The sequence below is a fragment of the Nerophis ophidion genome, linkage group LG24, assembly GCF_033978795.1.
Source record: "Nerophis ophidion isolate RoL-2023_Sa linkage group LG24, RoL_Noph_v1.0, whole genome shotgun sequence".
Classification (NCBI taxonomy): Eukaryota; Metazoa; Chordata; class Actinopteri; order Syngnathiformes; family Syngnathidae; genus Nerophis; species Nerophis ophidion.
This window is the reverse complement of record NC_084634.1, coordinates 26,511,353-26,523,777: the sequence shown is the minus strand read 5'-3', so window position 1 is coordinate 26,523,777 and position 12,425 is coordinate 26,511,353. Positions and strand designations below refer to the sequence as shown.

The window sequence follows — 12,425 nt, the reverse complement described above, 5'->3', positions numbered from 1 at the left end:
TTCCAAACAAGCCCTTTGTAATTTGTTTTATCCTGTGACTTTTTCTGACCTGACATCTGCTAGTATCTTCAGATGTGGTAAGATATTACCCAACCATCTTTGCGCGAGTTCTCAATTTTTTATTTATGTAGGAGCGTCTGTTGTACAAAACTTGTCCACGATGAACCCAATGAACAAAAATACTCTATTGTTGGTTGCTTGAGCCCTGAAGAGTCATTACTTAAACCTTTAGCTTCTGAAGTTAAAAAAATGCCTTACCTTTAACTTTCATAATTCATGGCAATGTGCTTTCAACTGTTTTAAATTTTTGCTCCAAGTGTGTGCAAAGAAGAGTCCTGTTTCACCAACCACCGACAAAAAGTGGATTTTTTGAAAAACTATTTTACTGTTTATGGCAATGGAGGAGACAATGAACCAGTAAGTAATATCAGTAGGTTAGAAATGTTTAAATATGTTAGCAATGTTCGCTCAATTTGTTGTGTCACTAGCTTAGCCTTCTAATGCAAGACAACAGCATCACCATCCTCCAGCAGTATAAAGAACACTTTTCCTGAAACTAATTTTAATTGGATTAGTGCCTACTCGGGGTGTGGGAAAAATTCGATTTGAATACGAATCGCGATTCTCACGTTGTGCGATTGAGAATCGATTCTCATTTTTTTTAAATCGATTTATTTATTTTTTGATTTTTTTATCAATCCAACAAAACAATACACAGCAATACCATAACAATGCAATCCAATTCCAAAACCAAACTTGACCCAGCAACACTCAGAACTGCAATAAACAGAGCAATTGAAAGGAGACCACAAACACGACACAGAACAAACCAAAAGTAGTGAAACAAAAAATAATATTATTAACAACGGTATCAATATTAGTTATAATTTCAGCATAGCAGTGATTAAAAATCCCTCATTGACATTATCATTAGACATTTATAAAAATAAAAAAAAATAACAATAGTGTCACAGTGGCTTACACTTGCATCGCATCTCATAAGCTTGACAACACACTGAGTCCAATGTTTTCACAAAGATAAAATAAGTCGTATTTTTGGTTCGTTTAATAGTTAAAACAAATTTACATTATTGCAATCAGTTGATAAAACATTGTCCTTTACAATTAAAAAAGTTTTTTAAAAGAAATCTACTACTCTGCTAGCATGTCAGCAGACTCGGGTAGTTGCTGTTGAAATCCTATGTATTGAATGAATACAGAATCGTTTTGAATCGGAAATATATCGTTTTTGAATCGAGAATCGCGTTGAAACGAAAAAATCAACATATTATCGAATCCCGACCCCAAAAATCGATATTAAATCGAATTGTGGGATACCCAAAGATTCGCAGCCCTAGTCCCCACTATGTTTTGCAATGGGCCAGTTAACAATATTATCCATTATTGCATTATTGATGTAGCTCGTAGCGTAGCTTACTGTATAGCCAGTTTGAGCCTATTGTTTACAAGCCATGGTTAAAACAGCAGAACAGTGGAGTTATTAACATGATATAGAATAGAAAAACCTTTTAATGTCAATATACAAATTTAAATGTCCAATATACACGTTTAAACGTCCAGGAGAGATACAAACTCTGTAAAAGTTTAACTTTAGTTTCGAGTTAAAGACATGGCAGTTTCCTTCCGCTTCTTCGCCCACAGTCTCATTGACTTGCCGACAGCAAAACATGGTGAGGCCGCTGGTCTTGCTATACCATCTAGGATAGGGATTATTAACCATTTTGACTTTGGGGCCCAACTTTCCAAGTTCAACCAAAAAAAACACTATTACATGGTATGTAGACCGCAAGCAAGTGTTTTAAATGTTGAAAAAAAAATCGCAATATGACCCCTGTTTAATAGTGACTATAGAATCCCTTTTGGACGTATTTTGCAATTTTGTGTTTGGATTTGCACAACAACTGAAACGCCTGTTTGCATGAATTGTGTGTATTACAGGGTGGCTAAGTGCAAACCCATTAAAATATGATGCTTCTTTTTCCTTTCGTCGCCATGAAGAAATGATTCATAGAGGATAGGACACAGGTGTTTGGCCTATTTAATGTTCCTGTTCGAAAAATGGATTGGTTGTTTTATTATTCGGGTTCCAATGAAAACAGTACTTGCAAGTATCTCGGAGCACACTTAAGTGGTGTATAAAAAAGGACATTTTGTTCCATTCAGGGTCCCCCCACCCATCCATTTTAGCTGTGTTAAATGAATAAACACCAAATTCAACAGAGTCCTGTATAGTGAAACATTCACAATATATAACTATTGTGTATATTTAAAATTAGCGCAAAGAAAAAACAAAAAGCTTACAATTGAAAATGTTTAAACCTTATTTTTTTTCCCAGAAGTACAATTTAGTATAGGCTAATGCAATCATTTATTGTTAAATTTTCCAGTTTGACTACAGGATTTTAATGTTGTCCAAAAGATTGTGCTACATTTCCCATCAGAAAAATGAGATACAATTTCACAACTTAATTTTCAAGTTTGTGTCACCACTTGCAACTGATGTTAAATTTGCAATACAACAAAAACTGAAACAATGTAAACAGGGGGTATCCAAACTTTTTCCACCGAATAAATACGTTAAAAAAGAGGATGAAAGGACACTTTCAAGTGTTTTTTACGCTATAGATGTAAAAAAAAAACAATTTGAGGAAAGTTTATAATGTCCACATTAGGTTTTTTGTTATAGGTGGTGAAGAAAATGTGTTATATAATGAAATATCTCATTAATTTTTTTTGTTGTATATATATTTTGTATTCTGCCAATGGCCAAGAAAATAAAACAAACTGTGAAAATGATAATGGCCTTTGGCCATTGGACACTCCTAATGTTAATGTACATTCGACAGAATGTTATTAGGATTTGTTTTTGTATATTCAGTCTAAATGAGTTAAAACAATATATCTGAATATATGTAGAAATATTTTACAGTATATTTTGGAAAACTTAAATGTTTTGTTGTTGGGAACAAGCGAATGTAGATATTTAAAATACTTAGTATGTACTATATATATATATATATATATATATATATATATATATATATATATATATATATATATATATATATATATATATAAAACAAAAATAAAAAATACAGTTTGTATTAATGTGCAAATGTTTCGGTAGACAAGGCACTTAGGGGCACAGTTCAATTGTACAACCCCTGGAAAAACTGGAATCATCAGACTTGAAAGATGTTCATTAATTTGTTTAATTTCATAGAAATGTCACGAAACGAGAGTTGTTTCTGGCTTTAAGAAACACAAAGTCCAGAAAAAAAATCAAAACAATTTGTGGTAGTCTGTAACCAATTTGGAAAAATGGAATCACTCAATCCTGAGATTTAATGATGGAATCACCTTTTAAATGTTCATTTCCAAAAGTAACACCTGCATCATATTAAATATGTTCATTAGTCAGCAGTCACACCTTGGAGCGCTGTTGCACCTGTTGGATTGTCATGAATCATGGCTCCAACACAAGACATTTATAAAAGTTGTAAAAGGCCAACGTACTGGTAGACCGAGGAAAACATCAAGACCAAAAACTTGAAACAATATGTCTTGAAAACAGAAAATACACAACAAAACAAATGGGCGGAACAGGAGTCACTCTATGTGACCGAATTGTAAGAAACCGCCTACAGCAAATGGGATTTAAATACAGAAAAACTCAAAAAAGCAGTCATTAAAACCTAAACATAAAAAGACAAGGTTCCATTGGGCTAAGGAAAAGTAATCGTTGATTATGGATGACTGGATGAAATATATAGTAAATCATGAATGTGCATCTGAATTTTTGTTTGATGCCGTTCCAATAAGATTTATAAAGACGACTGCCTAAAGTACACGTGCACATTTCCACAGTCATTGATGATATGGGGAGATGGATGTCATTACATTTTCTATATATGCACAAGTTCACATGAACCCATCCATCCTTCCATTTTCGACCGCTTATTCCTTATGGGGTCGCGGGGGGCGCTGGTGCCTATCTCAGCTACAATCAGGCGGAAGGCAGGGTACACCCTGGACAAGTCGCCAACTCATCACAGGGCCAACACAGATAGACAGACAACATTCACACTCACATTAACACACTAGGGCCAATTTAGTGTTGCCAATCAACCTATCCCCAGGTGCATGAGGAAGCCGGAGTACCCGGAGGGAACCCACGCAGTCACGAGGAGAACATGCAAACTCCACACAGAAAGATCCCGAACCCGGGATTAAACCCAGTACTACTCAGGACCTTCGTATTCTGAGGCAGATGCACTAACCCCTCTTTCACTGTGCTGCCCCCGTTCACATTAACATTTTCTGAAAATATATTTGGAGATTACATTATTTTTAAGATGACAATGCATCTTACCACACAGCAAAAACTAAACACTTTAATTGAAGAAAGATACTGTACATAAAGTCAATCTCAATCCAATTAAAAATGTGTGGTGGAAATTGAAGGAAATGTTCCTTAACAAGACTCCAACCTGCAAAGCAGATCTGACAACAGCAATCAGAGAAAGTTGAAACAACATTGATGTAGAGTTCTGTTTCCATGCCTCAGAGAAAGCAAGATGTTATAAAAGCCTGGGGTGGTGTAACAAAGTGTTGTACTGTTTTTTTGTTTGTTTTCAGGATTTCATGTTTTTCTCGGTATTATGCAAACATTTTAGGGCTTCACAGTGGAAGAGGGGTTAGTGCATCTGCCTCACAATACGAAGGTCTTGAGTAGTTTGGGGTTCAATCTCGGGCTCGGGATCTTTCTGTGTGAAGTTTGCATGTTCTCCCCGTGACTGCGTGGGTTCCCTCCGGGTACTCTGGTTTCCTCCCACTTCCGAAGACATGCACCTGGGGATAGGTTGATTGGCCACACTAAATGGTCCCTATTGTGTGAATGTGAGTGTGAATGTTGTCTGTCTATCTGTGTTGGCCCTGCGATGAGGTGGGGACTTGTCCAGGGTATACGCCGCCTTCCGCCCAATTGTAGCTGAGATAAGCACCAGCGCCCTCCACGACCCCAAAGGGAATAAGCGGTAGAAAAATGGATGGATGGATATGCAAACATTTTTTCGGTCTGCTTGATCTAAAAATAAAACTGTTACTGACTACTACAATTTATGTTCTTGATTTATTTTAGGGTTTTTTTTAAGTCAGAATGTTGCTATTTGTTATTACTATAGTTTTGTGTCATTTTGCTAGTCATTGTATAAAGACTGACATTGTGTAATAAAAAAAAACTTCAGACACATTTTTAACAAAGCCATTTGTTTGCATTGCAGGAGACGTCCTGTCAGCCCAAATGACTCTTGATGCTCATGGCTGCCCTGAAATCGGAACTCCTTAATGGACCTCGGGTCCTCATTTTTAGCATTGTAGCATGCGTCCTAAAACTGGAATGCAACAGCAAGTGTAGTCAAAACCAAACAAGCCTCATGTTTGAAGCCTTTTGCACTGTTTAGGGCTCAGTGGCGATTACTAAACAGTTCATATAAGCACATATGTCCTGGAAAATCAGTGTTTTCGGTTTTCTAATCATCCTACATGGATTGTGTAGAAATTCCAGCCATAGTGACACATCCTTGTAGCTGCGATGGCCACTACTTCCCCTCTAGACAAGGATCAGCCCCTCCTGCAGCTCCAGGAAGTGGACTCTAGTCGTGTGGTCTGTAATATCCTATCCCCCATTCTCAGCGCCTCCTCCCCTGGTCTGTCCCTCGAAACCAGCCAGCCCATCTGTATCCCCTCCCCTTACACCGACCTCAGCCATGACTATACCACCATCCCTTTCTACAGTCCAACTATCTTCTACGCCAGACCGGGTCTTTCAGACTGCTCCTCTGTGCACCAGTCCCTAAGGCCCTCCTTATTCTGGCCGGGCCATGGCCACGTGGGCCCACCGGGACCGCTGCACCCCTCCCAGGTACGGCCTCAGCACAGCCAGCCGGTGCAGAGTCCATGGGTGGAGCTGTCCCCTCGGGACAGGGACTTGACTACCAGGTAGGACGTTGCATCTCTTCTTGACCCTTACATCGAAGCATCAAAACAGTGCTTGATATATGTAAAAGCAAGATCCTGGTTGATTTTTCCCGATATACAATTTTATCCCCAGTAAATTACTTATTGATCAGTACTTTACACCACACAATATAGTCATAAAAAGACCTCGACTGATTTTGAAAAATACAAGATGTGTAAGTTAAAATCAATACAGTTTGAATTTTGACACTTTTCTGTTATCTACATTTTTTCGCCAATGCTCTAAATTGGTTTCATTTCATCATAGTAAGAATACTATTGATTTTTAACTTAATGCCGTCCAAACAGCTTAAGACAGCTGGGGTAAAAGGCCAAATTTGCACTTTGTTAGTATGTTCCGTGTCCCTTTTTGAACTTGAAGATTGCACCATGGCAGAGCACAAGAACCCTGTTGATTTTGAACAATATATGTTGTGAAGTGCTTCAAGTATATTGACTGATACTGATTTGTCACATCTTAGCTATTCGCAATGGTTAATAGTAGGGCTGCGAATCTTTGGGTGTCCCACGATCCGATTCAATATCGATTCTTGGGTCGCGATTCGATAATAAATTGATTTTTTTCGATTCAACGCGATTCTGTATTCATTCAATACATAGGATTTCAGTGGGATCTACCCCAGTCTGCTGACATGCTAGCAGAGTAGTATATTTTATAAAAACGCTTTCATAATTATAAAGGACAATGTTTTATCAACTGATTGCAATAATGTAAATTTGTTTTAACTATGAAACGAACCAAAAATATGACTTATTTTATCTTTGTGAAAACATTGGACACAGTCTGTTGTCAAGCTTATGAGATGTGATGCAAGTGTAAGGCACTGTAACACTATTGTTCTTTTTTTAATTATTTTTTTATTTTTTATAAATGTCTAATGATAATGTCAATGAGGGATTTATAATCACTGCTATGCTGAAATTATAACTAATATTGATACTGTTGTTGATAATTTTCATTTTTGTTTCACTACTTTTGGTGTGTTCTGCGTCGGGTTTGTGTCTCCTCTCAATTGCTCTGTTTATTGCAGTTCTGAGTGTTGCTGGGTCAGGTTTGGTTTTGGAATTGTATTGCATTGTTACGGTATTGCTGTATAGTAGTTTATTGGATTGATTAAAAAAAAAAAAATCGATTTAAAAAAAAATAGAATCTATTCTGAATCGCACAATGTATTCGATTCGATTCGTATGTGAATAAATTTTTTCCCCACACCCCTAATTAATAGTAATCAAAACAAGCACTGTAATGGTTTTGAACTGTACTCGATCCAAGTAACTTAAGATCTGTAGGAACATATTTGTAGGCAGTTAATATTTGTAGTCTTTTTTTTTTCTAGTAACAAATTTAATCCAAATATTCGAGAGGTGTGAATCTTTGGGCACCCAAGGATTCAATCAAATTCCTTAGGTAATGATTCAATTCAAAATCAATTCTCGATTCAACACGATTCTCACTTTTCGCTATGTATTATTTGGTATAACAATTATAAGGAAACCTTTTCAAAACAGATTACAGGTAGGAGAAGCCCTCTGGTTGCATGAGATGGCCTAAAAATGCACCGGTATTTTAAAAAATGTATTCTTAAAAAAACAAAAAAAAAACATTTTTTTTCTATTGATAGTTTTAGTCGATTTTGGAAATTTATGAATCGATTTAGATGATGATTATTATAAGATAAACATGCTGCGATGAGGTGGCGACTCGTCCAGGGTGTACGCCGCCTTCCACCCGATTGTAGCTAAGATAGGCACCGGCCCCCTGCAACCCCAAAGGTAATAAGCGGTAGGAAATGGATGGATGGATGGATAGGATAAACAGGAATTGTGGTGCAGATGTAAATAGATTTTTTTTTTTTGTGCATCCCTAATTATTTTACTATGTTGGACGATGAACCCTATTGATTTTGATACATTTCAAATCCAATGCAAAAGGTAGCAGAAGAACCCCATTGATTTTGAACAATATCAATATAGTGCTTGCTTGATATAGTCGGTGTCCAAGTTATACTTGCGCATGGACTGTCACCTCACCAGTTATTGGGGCAAGAACTCTATTTATCTTTTTAAGTAGATGAGAGCCAAATCCAAAGGTTAAATCAGCACATGCCTGATACACTGGGTGCAAACTTCAATTCAGTGACATAAACACATTTCAAGTGTTGTCCATCCTAAATCGTAAATTTGCTGTTTTTTTAGCAAGAGGAGGAGTTCCCATGACAGCGAGGATGTTGTGGGGTCGTCAGGTGGAAAAGCAGACCTTCACTTCTGTGCTGTTTGCCATGACTATGCGTCTGGCTACCATTATGGCGTGTGGTCCTGTGAAGGGTGTAAGGCCTTCTTCAAAAGGAGCATACAAGGTATGACACAAGAACACATCTACTGGTTTTGCAAATTCATAGCAGCATACCATGCATGCACTGTTGATGCTATTTCAGGCCTTTGTTTTCTCACTTTTGCTGCCGTTTTCTGCATTTTCATCTCTGTAAATTTTGGCACATTTTGCGTCAGAATTTCTGAGTGGGAACAATAAGTGGCATATGCACTGTCACGAAAGGCTGGGTAGAGATAATTTATGCTAAAGTGGAACCTTGACTTACAAACTTAAAGGCCTACTGAAATGAGATGTTCTTATTTAAACGGGGATAGCAGGTCCATTCTATGTGTCATGCTTGATCATTTCGCGATATTGCCATATTTTTGCTGAAAGGATTTAGTAGAGAACATCGACGATAAAGTTCGCAACTTTTGGTGCTGATAAAAAAGTCGCAGACGATGACGTCACAAGCATGAGGGTTCCTCACGTCCTCACATTGTTGATAATGGGAGCCTCCAGCAGCAAGAGCTATTCGGACCGAGAAAACGTTGATTTCCCCATTAATTTGAGCGAGGATGAAAGATGCGTGGATGATGATATTGAAAGCGAAGGACTAGAAAAAAAAATAAATAAATAAAAAGCGACGGCTCCGGGCGGCGGCAGTGTTAGTGTATCAGATGTAATTAGACACATTTACAAGGATAATTCTGGAAGATCCCTTATTTGCTTGTTGTTTTAATAGTGTTTTAGTGAGATTGTAAAGACATACCTCGAGGTCGGATGGCTGCGATGAACACGCAGTGTCTCAGAGAGAAGCCGAGGACCCAAGCTCACAGCTGCCTTTTAAACAGCTACTGCAGGAGGACGAATAATCCAATGATGTCTCCGGTAAGATATATATCACAATTTTCCCATCCAAAGACATGCTGGTTGACGTAGAGAAACATGTTCGCTTGACCGCTCTGTGTTAAAAACAAACACACACCGGCTGTGTCTCGGTGCTAAAGACAGCTGCAATACACCGCTTTCCACCAACACATTGTTCTTTAAAGTCTCCATTATTAATTGAACAAATTGCAAAAGATTCAGCAACACAGATGTCCAAAATACTCTTTAATTGCGCAATGAAAAGAGACGACTTTTAGCCGCAAATGGTGGTGCACTAATATTTCCTGACAGTCCGTGACATCACGCGCACGCGTCATCATTCCGCGACGTTTTCAACAAAAAACTCCGCGGGAAATTTAAAATTGCAATTTAGTAAACTAAACCGGCCGTATTCGCATGTGTTGCAATGTTAATATTTCATCATTGATATATAAACCATCAGACTGCGTGGTCGGTAGTAGTGGGTTTCAGTAGGCCTTTAATTGGTTCTTAAACATGGTTAGTAATCGTAAAAGTTTGTATAATGAAGAAAATGTGTCCTTAAGAAACATGTAAATATGAATAAAGGGTTTCAGCCTAGACAAAAGTCCATATTTTAGTTAAGGTTTGTACACTTTGAACACAATATAAAGTGTGATACAGTACTGTATATCAAATAAACCTAACAATGGCGGAGATGGGTCAACTTTCTAATAATAACAAAGCCAAAACAGCTGGCTGAACTGTCCTCATACTCAGCCACCCTGCTGACACGCACACATACTGTCACTAGCCTTGTGATGCACTCAATTTTAAATCACAAAACCCCATTAACTTTAACAACCAGGTCACTACAATGATTAGAAATTTAAAAATAAACTGTTCTTAACCTTGTCAGTTAAATTTTTTGGCGTACAGCGGAAGAGAGGGAGGTGGCAGTGTCAACAATTTATTGAATAATTCCGGAATGTTTCAGACCACATGATGCTTGAGCGAGCAAAATGCTGTTAAAAGGGTAAACACCACTTTAAAGTACACAAAGTAGCACTAAGCACAGTAGTTAATGACAACATTGCTTTGTTGACTGAATGAGCACAGGAGATCAATTAGCCTGCCTACAATGGCTGTGCTACTGGGCACAAAAAGGGTTGTAACGGTACACTGACACAAGGTTCGCACATACATCCATCCATCCATCCATCTATCTATCTCCAACCGCTTGTCCCATTAGGGGTCGCGGTAGTGCTGGAGCCTATCACAGCTGCACTCGGGCAGAAGGCGAGCTACACCCTGCACAAGTCGCCACCTAATCGCAGGGCTGACAAAGATAGACAACATTCACACATTAGGGACAATTAAGTGTCATCAATCAGCCTATACCCAACGTTTTTTAAGCATTCCATCGTCTAAATGTTTAGTACATTCAGTACACGCTGTCTTTGTAGATGTTACCAAGTCAACTATCAGTAATTTTGAAATTTCAGCTATGTTTTACTGAAAAATACAAATATATAGCGGACATGGCGCAGGAACATTATAGAACTGCCTCGCTACTTTTGGTATTTCCTCTTATTTGGAAAGTGTTGGCATCCTAACTTAGCATGTTAACGGTTTATACTAGCATATTAGCTATTGTATGTTTGAACCAGAAAATTGTGGATTTTGATACTTGCCATCATGTTATAAGTATGCTAACTTCTCTTATGTTAGCATGCCGACGTTTTATGCTGTCAATTTTGTTCATTTAATTTGTGTAAACCTTAAAATTTCTTGTTTTCGATACTTGCTGCAATCTTAGAAATGCGCCAACTTTTCCTATTTATGTCAACATGCTAATGTGTTATGCTCGCATTTTAGCTAATTTTATTAATTTAAACCTAAATGTCTTTGCTTTTGATACTCTGTGCCATCTTGGAGGTATGCTAACCTTTCCTATGTCATCATGCTGACATTAGTATGCGACTATGAGTATGATATTCTACCATGAGCATCCTATAACTATATGTTAGCTTCTCTTATGTAAGCATGCTAACATTTTATGCTAATATTTTAGCTAATTTAGATAATTTAAACCTGAAATTCATGGATTTTCAGACGTGTCTCTAACTTGTAAGTATGCAAAATGTTTTTGTTATATCAAGTTAAAATTAGCATTGCTAACTTTTATGTTAGCATGCTAACCTTAGGCCAGAGGTTCATCATGTTTTTGATTAGTCTGTGGTTCGTAAATGAAAAAGTTCATACAATGGGGGGTTTGTAAATCAGTTTTATATTTTTTCACAAAGAATGTTTTCTAAAGACCAACATTTCCCAACTAATTGAATCTAGTTATTTTCTCTCTCATCTTTATCTGTCGTTTTTGATTCAGGGCACAATGACTACATCTGCCCAGCAACCAATCAGTGCACCATAGACAAAAACCGGCGCAAGAGCTGCCAGGCGTGTCGCCTTCGTAAATGCTATGAAGCTGGCATGACCAAATGTGGTGAGACATGTTCCAAAAACGTTTTGTTTCTTATGTTTGTTTTTTTGCTAGCTTCATATTGTGCTATGTGGTCCAGGGATGCGTAAGGAGCGTGGGAGCTACAGGAACCAACAGAGGAGGCGAGTGAGTGCTCTTTCGTCACAAAGCAGGACTCACGAAGAAAAGGTGTTAGTTCAACCAGTGGCAGGTGTCATGATTGAGCTCCACCCCCCTGCGCTGACCCCAGAGCAGCTCATAGGACGGATAATGGAGGCGGAGCCACCTGAGATATACCTGATGAAGGATATGAAGAGGCCGCTGACAGAAGCCAACGTCATGATGTCTTTGACCAACCTTGCTGATAAGGAACTGGTTCATATGATCAGCTGGGCCAAGAAGATCCCAGGTGGGTGTGCCGTATGCGGTGATAAGAATTTTGACTTGCAATATTCTTAGTCATCTGGGCGGGATATGTCTCATCTAATGTCCACAGGGTTTCTGGAACTGGGACTGCTAGACCAGGTGCACCTGTTAGAGTGCTGCTGGCTGGAGGTGCTGATGATAGGACTGATGTGGAGGTCCGTCAACCACCCAGGAAAACTTATCTTTTCACCAGACCTCAGCCTGAGCAGGTATCTTAGCAGAAAACTTTGAGAGTTGAGAGTCAGGCTGCTAGAATGGGCCTGCAGGTTCAAATGGCTAAATACATGAATAATCAAG

The 12,425-nt window shown here is 38.2% G+C and overlaps 1 protein-coding gene across 1 annotated transcript in view; it reads left to right on the top strand.

The window, feature by feature from the left end:
* esr2a (estrogen receptor 2a) overlaps positions 1–12,425 on the top strand; it is an 82,573-nt gene that overhangs the window by 26,444 nt on the left and 43,704 nt on the right. Inside the window, exons 2-6 of the mRNA XM_061885864.1 lie at positions 5,304–6,021; positions 8,257–8,417; positions 11,610–11,726; positions 11,803–12,111; positions 12,199–12,337. Of these exons, the coding sequence (XP_061741848.1) occupies positions 5,615–6,021; positions 8,257–8,417; positions 11,610–11,726; positions 11,803–12,111; positions 12,199–12,337 (1,133 nt within the window). The 5' untranslated portion in view covers positions 5,304–5,614. The remainder of the gene's footprint in view (positions 1–5,303; positions 6,022–8,256; positions 8,418–11,609; positions 11,727–11,802; positions 12,112–12,198; positions 12,338–12,425) is intronic.